This window comes from Borostomias antarcticus (genome assembly GCF_949987555.1).
Source record: "Borostomias antarcticus genome assembly, chromosome: 3".
In the NCBI taxonomy this organism is placed as follows: domain Eukaryota; kingdom Metazoa; phylum Chordata; class Actinopteri; order Stomiiformes; family Stomiidae; genus Borostomias; species Borostomias antarcticus.
In genome coordinates, this window is record NC_140236.1 from 20,480,063 (window position 1) to 20,495,651 (window position 15,589).

The window sequence follows — 15,589 nt, forward strand, 5'->3', positions numbered from 1 at the left end:
GCTCTAGTGTACCTGTAGTGAGGTGCTGTTCTCAGAGAAGGGCGAGCTGAAGAAGGCGTGGATGGTGTCAAAGATCACGTTGCAGCAGTACCTCTCGAGGATGGGGTCTGACAGACGTTTCTCTCGCTTATTACACAACTGGAAAGAAGAGGAGGGAGGAAAGAGGGAGGGGACAGAGGACATGAAGTAAATATAACGGTTACTGAAGAGTGGAAGCTGAGACAGTGTTTCACATTAATTACATTCTGCCACTGTTTCATAATGAACTGAGAATATTTGTACACTTCTCAAAATAATATAAAAGATCTCTAGTGTTTCGTGCCGACGCCGTTGCTTCAGCAAATCTCTCTCACACACACACACACACATACAGACACACGCGCACACACACACACACACACAATCTGGAACATTCCTGGCTGCATCAGAGACAACGTTAGCTGTCAGTCTCCTCGCTTATGTAGAGTGGCATCCAGCTGCTTGTTGTGAAAAACAATATATAAAGTAGCCCATGTAACATATCTAGCTAATTGTCTAACATGAATGTTATTACCAGCGGCTCTGACAACGTAACTACTAGCTAGCTAGCTTTTACACCATCTCATTTAACTACTAGCTAGTGAAGTCGTTTTGTGCTGTATAGACAGAATTCACCATTACTAACGTAAACTTCACCGTCTGCTACAGTAGACAGAATTCACCTTAGCTGACCCTTGCTTAGGCGACAGTGTGTATATTTAAATAGCCACACTTAAGTCTGACCTAATTGGGAAGTTTCCTGGCAGCGTTGTCGGTGACCAGTACCCTAGTTGATCTCTTAGAACAGGGGTGTCAAACATATGGCCCGCGGGCCAAAACCAGCCCGCCAGATGGTTCAAACCGGCCCGCGAGACGACGTCCACATTTTTTTTAAAGGAACAGATATTCCTAATTTGTCCAGCAGAGGTCGCACTGACATAACGAGAGATCAGGAAATAAACAGCACGTGACAGCAACGCGCCCAGAATGCGCCATCTGGCAATCTTGCCTTATCGTTATTAAGCTCTTGTTGTCAAAATTACCCACGGTTGCACCCTCATTACCAAAATTTCTTTGTCAAAAAGGAGTTTTCCAAGAAAAATGGACTGATTCTTATTTATTCACAGAAGTGAATGGGAAACCTGTGTGCTTGGTGTGTAATCAGCAAGTTTCAGTGCAATATAATATTCGGCGCCACTATGAGACTCATCATGGTGAAAAATACAACCATTTGCGAGGACAACTGAGAATAGAGAAGATAAATGAATTGTTAGTGAGTCTGAAGAAACAGCAGTCTGTTTTTACCCGTAGCCGAGAGGTCAGTGATGCAGCGGTGAAAGCTAGCTACCTTATTGGTAACGAGATAGCGTTAGGATCCAAGCCATTTTCTGAGGGTGAGTTCGTGAAAACATGCATGCTGAAGGCTGCAGAAATCGTGTGCCCTGAAAAGCGACAGGCCTTTGCCAACATTAGCCTAACGAGGAACACTGTCGCAGATAGAATTTCAGATCTCTCGGCAGACTTGGACAGCCAAATGAATCACGAAGTCAAGTCATTTGTTGCATTTTCGGTTGCAATTGATGAGAGCACTGATATTACAGATGTTGCTCAACTGGCCATATTCATTCGTGGTGTTGATGAGACTTTGACAGTCACCGAGGAGTTCCTTGGGTTGGTACCTATGACGGATACTACAACAGCGGATGACATTATCAGCTCTTTCGTTGGAGCGCTGGACAGGGTCGGAGTGGACTGGTCCAGTGCCGTCAGCCTGGCTACAGATGGTGCGCCATCAATGATCGGGAGAAAAGCAGGCGTTGTGACAAAATTCAGAGAGAAAGTACAGGCCGCAAATGGAGGACAAGATTTCTGGACATTTCACTGTATTTTGCACCAGGAAGCATTGTGTTGCAAATCATTAAAAATGGATCATGTCATGGAGGTGGTTGTCCGCACTGTTAATTTCATCCGAGCAAGAGGTCTGAATCACCGTCAGTTTGACAGTCTTCTCAGTGATAAAGACATTACGAATGGCTTGCCATACCACACTGAAGTACGGTGGTTAAGCCGAGGTGCCGTGCTGAAGTGTTTCTTTGAGCTACGAGAGGAAATTGGACAGTTCATGGAGAAAAAAGGCAAACCAGTGAAGGAACTTAAATGCCCAGAATGGGTGCAGCATCTTGCCTTTATGGTGGGTATTACGGAGCACCTGAATAATCTTAACAAAATGTTGCAGGGCCGCAAAAAAGTTGCCACTCAGTATTAAGACAGCATACGCGCATTCAAGTTGAAACTGTCACTCTGGGAGACACAACTATCTAGCGGTGACAACGCTCATTTCCCTTGTCTAAGAGATGTGCGTGCGACCGGACTTAATGCTGACATGGATCAATACAAAGACAAGATTACAGGATTGCTGTGGGAGTTTGAGCGATTTTTTCAGTTCCAGTTCTGCCTATCTGTGAATAAATGTTTTGTGCCTTTGTAGATCCACTGTGATCTGTGAGTGCACATATGTAGGCTAAATGATAAATTAAGGCATAATATTGAAATATTGAAAAACAAAGGTAAAGATTTTGAGTTGACGTTATTTATAGGTTATTTTGCTATTATTTTACTGGCCCGGCCCACTTGAGATCAGATTGGTCTGTATGTGGCCCCTGAACCAAAATGAGTTTGACACCCCTGTCTTAGAATAATCTTTTGCTGACCACCAGTCAGCAGTAAACAGTTGACATTGCACAACCAGACACAGGATCCTCGGTCGTCCAGGCAACGGTTTAATTCTGACGTGGCGGTGTGACCAGATGACCATATCAAGCACGATTGCAGTCTTCTACATAACTTGATATGTCACCCCTCCCTTTTATGACATTGTAAAAGCATATTTAAGAGGAACCACTGAGTGTTATTGAGCGCTTTGTCCGGACCGTGCTCCGTCCGGACTACTTCTGCCTACTACTCTGCCACGCAACAACAATGTAATGTACTCTTGCCTAGTCTGAAGCTAGGCTATTGTAACTTTAGAATGCTTTGTTTAATAAACACCAGTGTAAATTGGTGTTGTCACGATACCAAAATTATGACTTTGATACGATACCTGCCCAAAATATCAACAACATCAATAACCAATACCGAAACGATACCACGGCGGAAATCTAAAACATAAGGAAAAGTAATGGAATAATAGATGACAGAACATGGAACTTTAAATTGTTGGCTTTTTTTAGTGCTCTGTTCAGTCTTTTTGCATCTTTTGAGTCTTTATCATATTTCCTGTAGCTTTCAAACACAGCTGGAAGGGAAGGCTGCCTCGACTGGGTGGTTTGGGATTGTGCTGGCTTCTGTTTGTTTGTCTGTGTGGGGAGAAATCAATAAATTATGCCTATGTTGTTGCAAACTGTGAGATAATCAGAATAACTTGAAAGGCTTACTATTATTATTAATTAACCCATGCCTATTGAAGCATTTTTGCTATTTCAAATTATCAGAAGAGAGAATTGTCTCACAGTTAACAGTTCTCTCGCTCTAGGAGGTCGGAGCAGGTATTGATTTTTTTGTTACACGTGCGCTAGGCAGAGAGCTAGGCTTGCAGCTAGGCTGCAGCTATGCTAGCTAAAAGTCTCATGCTACGGATGAAAATTAGCTTCTCTAGCTATTATCTGGTGCAAAAAATGTATTGTGCATTCATACATTCAAACATAAGGTAGGCTAAATATCCTTCGGTTGTATTCAGTTACAGTACTGGTGTTGCTGCTGTGTGTGTCTTATCTTCTATCACATTCGCTAACCTGTCGCTCTTTGAATTGTTTGTGTAAGTCGGCATGTCTGTCTGCAAGATGCTTTGCCGGGTTGGTCGTATTGGCTCCCTTGGTTTGTATAGATTTGTAGCATCGTTTACAGATGGGCTTTGTAATGTCCGTGGGCTTGCCTTCACTGTCGGCTCTGTAAGCAAAATAATGGCAGATTTCGCTGCACGCATCAGCTTTATCGACAAGCTGTGGACGGTCGACATTTGTACTTGTAGCCATCTCAGTTTAGCTACCGTCCTCTCGGAGATGCTGCGTGCATATGAGGGGGAAAAAACTGATGCGCTGCTCGCTGCAGAGTGACAGAGCGAGGAGAGAGAGAGAGCGCGCGCGCACACCCACACACACATACTGCCCCACGACTCGGGGATCTTGGGAGAGAGAAGCAGAGCGCTATAGCCTACAAACGAACACGGCTTCACTGTTGCATGAACGCAACTCAATATATACGCCTCTTATTAAAACACTGTCTTTCTTAAAGTATCGATACTTTAAAGTTGGGTATTGTACGGTTTTAAACGACAGAGTATCGCGGTACTTTTCTAGTATCGATACACCGTGCAACACTAGTGTCAATGACGTGTCAGTGGAAGCCGTTATCTCTGTCTGGAATTGAATCAATTTACATCACTAGCTAGCTAAGAGCATTTCATGGCTCTGTGCGTGTGCGAGCCGAGCAGGACATGTTGGTATTGCTTCATTAGTTAGGGGGCAGTGCGGTGCACTCCGGGCTCTCTTCTCACACACCCCAGTCCAAACCCTGTGTCTCTAGTGCCCCCACACAGGGAGCTTTTGTGGACCCGGCCTGTGATTTTGATCTGCTCCAAAATTTTATGGGTTCTAAAGTGGCCTATGCTACACCCCTCCACCAAGTTTCCTGAAAATTGGTAAGGCAGTTTTTTGCGAAATAATAGTCCAAAAATCAATGGCGGTGAATGACTGGTACGGCCGTGTTTGGGCGGCCCATGGACTTGCTCCGTGACTCGTATCCACTCCAAAATGTAATGGGTTCTAAGTTAGGCCATGCTGCATCCGTTCACCGAGTTTCATGAAAATCGGCCTTGTAGTTTTTGCGTAAATCTACTAATGGACAGACAGACAAACAAACAAACTAGAAATAGTGCTTAGACAGCACAGACCTCCGCCCCTGAATGCATGTCTGGCTCTATGCATGACAAACTTGAATGGGTTCTAAATTGGCCCATGCTACACCACTCTACCAAGTTCCCTGAAAAGCGGTCTGGTAGTTTTTGAGAAATCTTAGTCCAAAAAATGAATGGAGGTGAATGGCTGACACGGCTGTGTTTGGGCGGCTTGTGGACCCGCCCCATGATTCGGAGATCTGCTCCAGAATTTAAGGGGTTATTAATTGACCCATGCTGCATACCTTCACCGAGTTTCAGGAAAATCAGTCTTAGCGTGACCCTGCTAGCCAGTGAGACTTCTGCACAATGAACAGGGTAAGGAGGACAGAGGGCATGGCAGTGTGACTGACACACTGAGATGTGTGACAAACATTTAACCCATTGCACTTACATGATGAACTGCATAATTTTCTTAACCAAAAGAAGAGAACAAACAGTGTGCTCCAAAGATTTATTTTAATGCACCTTTTATTTTCCTCACTTGTTTTATTTTAGTTTACTTAATTTCCAGGTCAAATTAGACCTTCATAACAGGCTGCAAGGAGAGCACCTGTCTGCCTGCTTGGGGGTCTCCATCAATGGGCCGAGCCCAGAGGAGTTCAATTACAAAAGGGCATTAGAATTATTTTACTCAAAGCCCAGGAAAAGCAAATGTCCAAAGTCAGGGTGCAAAGTTTGCCAATAGGGATGTAGGGGGAGTTGATCAATACCATGTCCTCAACCTATAATAGAAAAAACAATGATTGGAGGGAGGCAGAGGAAGGGAGACCCGGGCCCAGCTGGAGGCCATTTAAGTGAGGGAGGGGAGATCAGGGAAGAGTTTATGGGTTAGGGTTTAAGCGAGGGAGGGGAGATCAGGGAAGAGTTTATGGGTTAGGGTTTAAGCGAGGGAGGGGAGATCAGGGAAGAGTTAATGGGTTAGGGTTTAAGCGAGGGAGGGGAGATCAGGGAAGAGTTTATGGGTTAGGGTTTAAGTGAGGGAGGGGAGGTTACCATCAGAAATCAAGAGATCAGGGAAGAGTTTATGGGAGAGTATTGGAGCACAGACTCCTGTGGGAGATGCATTTTAAGAGAGGCTATGACTGATTGACTCAGGTGATGGAAGTTTAAGCAGTAACATTAGATTCATGAGCCACAGATAACAATAAAACCTGGTGAGAGAAAGGAGATGGTAATAAAGGTTCAATAAGCCGTGGCAGGGATTTTACATAATAAGCCATCACTTTGAGGTCAAGAGGTCTATAGCGTACTCTTCAACAAGTAATTTTACATTTGACAAACAGGTTAGCTCTGTCATAAGGACCAGCTTTTAGCTCTGTCATAAGGACCAACTAAGGCTTCTTGCCAAGGTAAAGGGCTATCTCTCCCCCAAATACTCGGAGAGAGCAATACATGCTTTCATCAACACTTGCCTTGATTATTGTAATTCTTTGTACAGTGTATGTCAGCATTGACCAGTCACTGATGCGTCGCCTGCAGCTTGTGCAGAATGCAGCAGCTTGTCTCCTTACTGGCAAGCGAAAACACGACCACATCACCCCAATCTTTGCCTCGCTCCACTGGCTCCCAGTGCATTTTAGAATTAATTTCAAGATTCTGATGTTTGTTTTTATGGACTGGCACCTCAGTATCTTGCCGATCTCCTGCACTTTCATGCCCCAGCTAGAGAACTGAGATCCTCTAATCAGCTGCTGCTGGCTGTCCCAAAGACTTGGCTGAAGACTAGAGGTGAGGGGCGGGGGCCCCTAGGCTCTGGAACAGTCTGCTCTGGTAAATTAGGTCTGCCCAGACCATGGAGATTTTTAAGACTTCTTTAAAGACTCACCTGTTGTCCCAGGCCTTGAACTCAGGTTGAGCTGGACACCCGATGGCCCCTATATTGTACTGTATTTTATATTGCTTATTGTGTGTTGTGTATGATGTATTGTAGTGTTCTGTTGCGTGCTGTGTGTTTTGTTGCTCTGGAGATGTAAAGCACTTTAGTCAACCTCGGTTGTTTTAAATGTGCCTTATAAATACTAAAATTTGAGTTGAGTTGAGTCTATTTTTGGCTGAAAGATTACATTTTTCTATTACAAAGTCGAGCAGGGAAATGACAATACCTTCTTGGTATCTAAACATGCGTTGGTCGATATTGTCTTCCATAAACGCTCTAGTTGATTTAGCATTTTGACCATTTGTGAACTGCGTTAAACTCTGTCTTGTTTACCATGCTTTGTGGGTGTGACTTCTTTGCTGTCATCACCATTCATATCTATACAACCAATGTCTTTATGATTAAATTGTTTACTAGAGAACACATTTGTTTATAAGAACACAGACTTGTTTACAAGAGCACACAGTTCTTCATAGACCTAATGTAGGCTCTTAATTTTGCTCTCAAAGTGCACCAGATTGATGCATTTAATTCTATATTGTAATGCGGGAGTATGCCCTAGAGGGTCTGAGGTCCACCCACCACAATCTCACAAAATCCTGTGGGAAAAACAGCAGACACATTACGGTATGCAAACGTAAATGCCAAAGAAGATGAGGATGAGGAGAAATCTCTATTTTTTGCTACTAGTAGCTGGAGTTCATCCATTTTATTGCAGAGTGAGCGCACATTTAATAATAGGATACTTGGTGGAGGGGTGCGTGATCCGTGCTTCTGAAGTTGGACAAGCGCTCCACCTCATTCCCCACGCTTCCTGCGCCTCCCCACGCTTCCTGCGCCTCCTCCTGATAGCCCGGACAAAGGTGAGCCTACCTTAGAACAAATAGTCCAACATTTCCATGGTTGTGATGAGAAAATTGGGAATACAATCTGCATGGGTGGATCCCCTGATATTCACGGGTTCCTCTCTGGAGCGGGAACTCCCGGTCTGTGTTCTCCCCCTCTCTCTCACCTTGGAAACAAAGTGGCTACTCTAATAATTGTTCAGTTGTGATGACATGTTTCTGCCAACATGTCAAACTTGATAACTCATTTGAAATGGCACCAAATGTGAATAGCACTGCTGCAAAATCTGCGCCCTTGTATCTACGAGATTGACAGTGTTGTGTTGTGTTCACATAGCCTACTAGCTTATCAGAGTTTACTAACTGCATCGGAGAGAGGAGGGGCTGTTCATAGACAGGTCCGGTGTGTGTATGAGAATTGCGAGAGTGAGGGAGAGAGGGACAGAGGGGCTGAGCGAATCAACGTGCTGTGCAGCTCTACAAGAAATACGATGTTACTCATTTTAAATACAGAAAAAAAAATAGTGCAAGGTGGATGCTAAACAAATTTGTGGTCCACCGTGTGTGAAACGTGAAACAAGCCTGGCACGTCTGCACCATCGCTACACGTCTGCACCATACCGAAAGTCTTGTACCCAAACGGTTTGGTACGAAAACATGTTTTGTTACACCCCTACTGGCTATGTACAGACATACCTTGCCCATATCTTACAGGTAGAACAGACATACCCTGGCCATGTCTACAGTGAAGTCCTCAAACAGTTTCCAGATGTGGTTGCTCGTGTAGATCTCCTTCATTTCCACTTCAGTGTCCACATAACAGTGGTTGACAAAGTTCACGTAGGCTTCTTTGACCTGGGGGCCAGCAGGGGGAGACTCAACACACATCAGCTCATAGGACATTGTCAAGATCACAAAAAAGGAAGAATCTACTGGGACTGCTGAGATTCTACTAAGACTGTGCTAAGACTACTCCTCCATATCCTGTCTCCATGCGTACCTCTGTGATGCAGTCTTCGTGTGTGACCACTCTGACCACGTCCTCTAGGGGCAGCAGAGAGGTGCACTTGATTTCGGTGTAGACATTCTTGCCCTCAGCACAGGCGGACAGCAGCTCCACCAGGGAGATGTGATACCTCAGAGGACTGTTCTCCCCCACTCCCTCCCTGGACTCCGCCATCAGGTCCAACATGGTCACAAATGACGTCTTGTCATTGTAGAACACCACCACGTCCTCTCCTGCGTTGGTTAGCTAGCATTGGAGACATGTTTAACTAGGTTAGCAAGAGGGTTGTCTCGCATAGCCACACCTATCTCCACACTTTGTTTAGGCTGTGCCAGTGCTGGAGAAAGGTAAGGCTGGACTCATTACCATTCGGGAATAGGGGAGGGGGTGGGATGGTTTATTTCTTTAAACCAATCAAATTGAAATAAGCTTATTGGCATGATAGATGAAAAACCAATGTAGCCAAAGTAGTACAGAAAATGATAAACACGGACAAATAATAAGATCACAATTACACGTGTCTTCGGCTGAGCGGCTGCTAAGTTATTGCGGCGCCGCACTGGGTTGTTGTTTCATGAATCGGGTGCCACTGATTGGGCAGTTATAAATTAATGACGAGGCTTATTCCCCAAACCTCCACCCGTTGAGTCAGACTAGCTATGGGGAAACCGAAAGGTGTGTACGTATGTGTATTCTCTCACCTCGGTCATGATCATGTCCTGGCATTTCTTGACGTACTTGCCCTCAGCCTTAATGATGGTATGCAGGAAGTTGAGGTACTGAACGTGGCGCCCGTGGGTGGCCAGGCAGTGGACGAAGTGCTGCAGCACCGTCTCACTGATCTCTGTACACAACTGGTAGTTATTACTGAAGATGTGCTGCAACGTCTCTGCCTCTAGGAGCTAGGAGAGAGCGAGGGAGGGAGTTAGTGGAGGATGGATTGAGGGATAGAATCCTGGTCACGGCTCTTCTCTGTCCGGGCCCTGCAGTGGTGGAATGAACTGCCGACTGATGTCAGGACAGCAGTCACTGCCCATCTTTCGTCGAGGGTTAAAACTCATCTCTTCAAGAAGTACCACAACGATCCTCCCTCTTAAGCAACTATTATATTATAAATTGCTATTCTTGCACTTTGCCTTCAGCACTAGATTATGCTCTTAGTCACTTGTTTTAGAAAGGAGTTGCACTTGTGAGTTCTGACAAGTATTAGTACATTGGCTTTTCCTACGTTAAATGGAATTATTGTTAGTCGCTTTGTATAAATGCTAAATGACTGTAATGTAATGTAATTCCTCCCTTGAAACACTGGCGCACCTCACACTATGAAAACCAGGATAAGTAGATATACAGTACATACTGTATGTACTTAAGGAATCTAGAAATTATTATTTTAGTTAATTAGCTTTAGGTAATCTGATCATGGCTTAATTTATCATAGGTTGAGTTTGATGAACTTGTCAGAGTTTTTATATATTCTAGGATGGAGTGTCCCAGCCCAGCTAGAGAGTGATGCAGCACAGGGAGGAGCAGCACAGCGCCGGCTTGAACAGCAAAGTGTTAGAATTCTAATCAAGAATCAAAATACTTTAATTTCAAAGACAGGTAATTAAAGGCTTGATATGTGCCATTTATGAAGCCGTATTAAAGCGCCACCATCACTGCTGTCACTGCACGCACCCATGCGCACCCTTGCCAACCCTGCAAACACAGCCCCCCCCACATAACAAATCCCAATTTAACCCCTGAATACAGGTGCATTTTTCCATGGTTACCTCACTTTTACAGGGCTTGCTGAGGTCATCTGTGTTTACATCAGAAGTAATACTGGCTCTAATTCAAGTTATTTTGTACACAGGACAGTGAAGCTGTGCTTCACAGTCTGCTTCCAGCAGATAGGGGGAGGAGGCATCATCAGAGATGGAGTGATGAAGATAATGGAGAGAGGGAGGTAGAGAGATGGAGGGAAGTGGAAAGCTAAAGAAGATGGATGATGGCACAGAGCGAGGTACAGTAGAGGGATAGAGGTCCCTCACCCCGGGGTTAAGGAAGAGGTTGAGGTTCTTGTGGAGTAGTATTTGGTTCTCCTGGTTCCCCATGCAGAACTTCTGCAGGAATAGATGGGTGTACTTGATGATCTCCAGCATCTTGGTGTCATTCTGGATACAGAGAGATGAGGGGTTTGTTTGGTTAGTTGTGTGTGTGTGTGTGTGTGTGTGTGTGTGTGTTTGTCCCTCTCACCTTGTCGTACGAGACCTGCAGCAGGTCCAGCATCACCTTGTGAGCCCCCATGTTCTTCAGGAGTCTCTGCTGCTTCTTCCACACCCCAGAACTACACATCCTATTTAGCCGCTCCAGGATCTGACAGAAACACAACACCAAACAACGCTCAAGAGCTCAGGAGAACATGTACAGCATGGTCCTACCAACACCAGGCAAGCTATAGGTTACTGGGGATAAAAGCATCATGACTGGAGACCAGGCTGAGGGAGATGGAACAGAGAGATGTGTGAGACCGAGAGGGGGAGAGGAGGATAAAGCCCAATTCACACCAACCTGTCAAACAGAACACAAAAAGAGTGGAAATCTAATCTGGAGTGAAGTGCCACAAAACATGGGCAGAGACAGCAAGTTACCTTTCAAATTCAGCTGCATTTGAACAGCCAATCATGAAAAGGGGGGCGGGAGTAATCAGCCTCCCCGCACAGCTTACTATCTGCGTGGGCCAATTATCCTCCTAGCACAAAATCCAACCGTTCCATTTGCTGTCCACAAATATTATAGCTTGTTCCCTTCTGGGAACCCAGATTAATGGGGAACTGATCTAGAGAGCTGAATGGTAGCCCTTTTCCACCAAGAGGGAACCGGTTCGGTGCCGGTTCGCAAACTCCCACACAGCTACAGAGAGGGTTAACGTATCAACAAAGTCTTTCAAGATAAGTATCTGGCAAGACATAGAATAGTATCCTAAAATGTTTGCAAGATAAGTGTCTGGCTAGCCCTTTTAGGTCCTGTTAGGTACGACCAACATAACGTTGTATGATCTAACGCTCTCCGTATCCACAGTCCCTTGTCCCTCATCCTAGTCGGCATAAAAAGCTTGTCTAATAGTAGCCCTTCTCAGTCCTGTTGTCGCATTATGCTCACTCATGCCAGACAACAGTCCTTTCCAGCTCCATTCACTTCGCCGTCAAAATAAATCGGTGTCGGCCTATTTAGGGGCTCATATTTACAAGTGTCAGATAAACATGAAACTTCACTTACCTAAGCAAAGGGGTCTATTTAAACAAATGCTGGGTTTTGAAGCCTCAGCGCTACCATTAAATAACTTATTTAGACGCGTTCTGTCCGAGTGAAATTCTTTTTCCGAGGTAGTCTTCTTCTGTGGTGGTGGCGGTGCTTTGAAGCTTCAAAGAGACCGCGACTGAGAAGGGCTAGTCTAATAGGTGTCGCACAGAAATTTCAAAGGTACTCACAGTTGCACAAGGGTTTTGGGACATGGGCGGTGGGTTTCAGGAACATTGGCATTGCTAATAAACATTTCTTATATTTTTTGGAAAAACTCCTCAACTTTTGCCAAAGTGGTAACCGGAAAAAATATCTGGTCTTCTTCTGCTTTTGTGTGCCACTGTGATTGACCACTCATGTCATGAATGCAGAAGACTGGCAAATTTTTTCGGTTACCAGTTTGGCAAAAGTTTCATTTTTCAGAAGCTTTCCGTTGCCATCTAAGCTGAGAGACTTAATTAAGGGTTTTGTCTTATGCTGGGACAAGGGACTGTAGATACAGAGAGCGATACCTTGTGCAACGATATGTTGGCCGTAACTAAAAGAATGAAAGGGGCTAAAGAAACTGAAAAAAACTTTAACTTTAATAAATGCAAGCACAGGTCCAGGCTAACAGTTGAGATGCACATCTTGAAGAAATAAAATAAAGTACAAATGTATTGAAGATAAAATAAAAGTAAGGAAAAAGCTTGCTGTCACTGTTTCTATGGGCAGAAAGCAGGTCTTTATAGAAGAAGAGTAGGCCATTTCTATAGGCTATTGAATGACTGTGATTTAGTTTTACACTAAATAAAAACATGATTCATGTCATGAAGACTTCCATGTTGAATTGGAATTCTCTTGACTGAGGTGTTGAAAGCCTGTCTACTACCTGCCTGGCTCTACGTACGCCATTCTCGCACAGGCTGCACAGATGAACTGTGAATGTGAATACCCCCTCACTATGAAAATGACTCTATGTTCATTTTTGACCAACACTGACCAATGAGTGGTCAGGAGCAGTCAGAAGTATTCAGCTCGACTGACGTACTGTATTGGTGTGAATTGGGCTTAAGAAAGGGAGTAGTAGACAGAGGGATAGAGAGAAAAAGAGAGATGGGGAGAGATTGTCAGAGAGAGCAGGCTGACCTCTTTGACTTTCTGGTAATTCTCATTATTTTGCTTCTCCTTCTTTGGGCCGGAATCTGCTGATGACATCTGGTTGAGGACAGACATCATGGTTAGTTCTGGGCTGATACACTGTAGAGTAGTCGTCCGTCCATCAGTCTGTCTGTCTGTCTGTCAGTCTGTCAGTCTGACTACTTTCCTGTTTACCCGTCTTGTCCACCTGCCTGTTTCTCTTCTTCTTCGTTTGGGTAGGTTGGTTGATTGGTCCTCTCCCCCCAGGCTCGGCGCCAAGGGGCTATCCTTTTACCAAGCCGAGCATGGGTGAGGGAGTCACCTGGGCTATATATCCGGGCACACCGCCAGGAGCCACGTCACTGTTTCGTTATTCACGACCGTCAGGCCCCGCATTCCGTTGGGTGTCCAATATATCGGATAGTCCTGGATGACGTGGTCTGCGGTTTGTTCCTCGGCGCCACCCTTGCACACCGCACAGGATGCCAGGCCCCATCTGTGCATCGATGAGCGGAAGCGTCCGACTCTGGTCCGGAGACGATTAAGCCGGGTCTGGGTAAGTCCATCCCAGTAGGGGAAGGACCGGTGGAGTCTGGAGGTGCACGCCAGGTGTAGTCCGCCGATCCTGCCTCACCGATGTTAAGATTTCTGCTTTGCTGCAGGAGATCCCGTGCGGCAGGCACAAAAGGGTGTCTTGACTTGAGACGCCGGGGAGGCTCCGCTGTTGCAGCGAGCCTGTCGTGGAGCAGATGGTTAGGCTCCACGGCCCGGCAGGCGAGACGTGCTGTGGTTCCAGTGTGGTGGCCAGCAGGCTGGATGCTTGCAAGGATGGGAAGGTTGTCCACAGGAGTGGGACGCAAGCATCCTGTCACAATGCGCAAGGCTTCGTTGATAGGCGAATCGATGAGGCGGGTATGAGCGCTGCGGCACCACACCGGTGTGCAATATTCACTGATCGAGTAGACCAGGACTAGGACTGCCGTACACAATGTTTTTGTGCCGGCGCCCCAGCCTGATCCGACCAGTCACCTCATCAACGCCACATGAGCTGTTAACTTCTTGCGCAGTGACTCGAGGTGTACTCGAGGCCGGAACATGAGCGACCTGTCCAATGTCACGCCGAGATAGGTTGGTTCGGTGTAGCATGGCAGGAGTGTTCCAGCGATGTGTATTCGGAGCTCACATTTGGCTTCCTTGTTGTTAAGGTGGAAGGCCGCCGACACCGTCTTTGCCTCACTCAGCTACGGCCTGCCAGTCTCCAGCGGAGTACACCAGCGCAGGTCGTCTGCGTAGGCATACTTCCTAGAGACTGTGTTCGGCAGGTCGTAGGTGTAATGTTTTAAACGACGGGGGCCAGGACAGATCCCTGCTTTCCTGTCCACTACTGGTGGTGAGGGTAAAGCTGCTGTTTCTGACAAGCTCCATGATCATGCTGACCATGTGCCTGTCTGGCAGCAGGCGGAGCAGCTTGCAGGTGAGGCCGCGGTGCCATAGGCAGCCATCAGGTCTATAAAGACGGCTCTGGCCTTCTTTTTGGCTGAAAAGTTGTCCTCTATCTCTTGAGTCATCAAAGTGACTTGATCTACGGTTGATGTCCCACGTCGGAACTCGGCCTGCTCCTGTGGGAGCAGCGGGTCGATGATTGGTTCGACGCGAGCGTAGATGAGGCGATCGAGGATCTTGAAGGGGATACATACAGTAACAGAGAGATGGGGCGGTAACTCTTGGGGTCCTCTTCATGCTTGTTCGGTTTATGGATCGTGACAACTAGGGCTCTTCTCCAGATTTTGGGGATCTTGAGTTGGTGCAAGCAGGAAGAGAGGAATGCTCTTAACCAGGACTTCAAGGCAGGCGCGGCATGGAGGTCCGGGCAGATAGAATCAGGCCCCTGAGCTTTCCCTGGCTTTACATGCTGGAGGGCAGCAGCGAAATCCTGTGGTGTGAATTCACCAGAGATGTTTTCGGCTAGGTTTCCGTTAGCCGGTAATTACCGTTTTTTGTCCGGAAAAATCAGTTGAAATCCGATATATTAAAATCTCTCTGGTCATAATGTCCGGACAAAATAATTACCTACAATAGGATAAAATTTAATTTCCATTTATCATGATTCCTTTTGAATATAAAAAAAACGAATAGGCCTATTGATTTTGTTCTGTTAATGTGTTGGCTAGTAGGCCTATGCGATGAAAAAACAGCCGTAAGATAAACCTGCCTATAGGCTTGCAGGCCACCATAGCAAGCGAGAGGGAGCCTGATCGAGGTACGGAGCTTGAGGCGAAAATGCATAGGCCTATTAATATCGAATGAAAATAAGCCTATGCACGTAAGTTCTTACACGTTATTTAAGTAGGCTATATATATTTTCAAAGAGTTTTGTTCTATTTTAGCCTATCTGATAAAAGGCCGAACTTGGGCTATAGGCCTAGCCTATGAATTCCAATCAGCGCAGCCGTAGGCCTTAAATTAAAATGTTACGAGAAGCCTAC

General features: G+C 45.7%; 1 protein-coding gene across 1 annotated transcript in view; it reads right to left on the minus strand.

Annotated features, from left to right (window-relative positions):
* Window positions 1-15,589, minus strand: part of itpr3 (inositol 1,4,5-trisphosphate receptor, type 3) — a gene marked incomplete at both ends in the record, with an annotated part of 214,717 nt that overhangs the window by 95,703 nt on the left and 103,425 nt on the right. Inside the window, 7 exons of the mRNA XM_084436422.1 lie at window positions 13-138; window positions 8,423-8,548; window positions 8,694-8,945; window positions 9,401-9,601; window positions 10,733-10,855; window positions 10,938-11,057; window positions 13,113-13,181. Of these exons, the coding sequence (XP_084292548.1) occupies window positions 13-138; window positions 8,423-8,548; window positions 8,694-8,945; window positions 9,401-9,601; window positions 10,733-10,855; window positions 10,938-11,057; window positions 13,113-13,181 (1,017 nt within the window). The remainder of the gene's footprint in view (window positions 1-12; window positions 139-8,422; window positions 8,549-8,693; window positions 8,946-9,400; window positions 9,602-10,732; window positions 10,856-10,937; window positions 11,058-13,112; window positions 13,182-15,589) is intronic.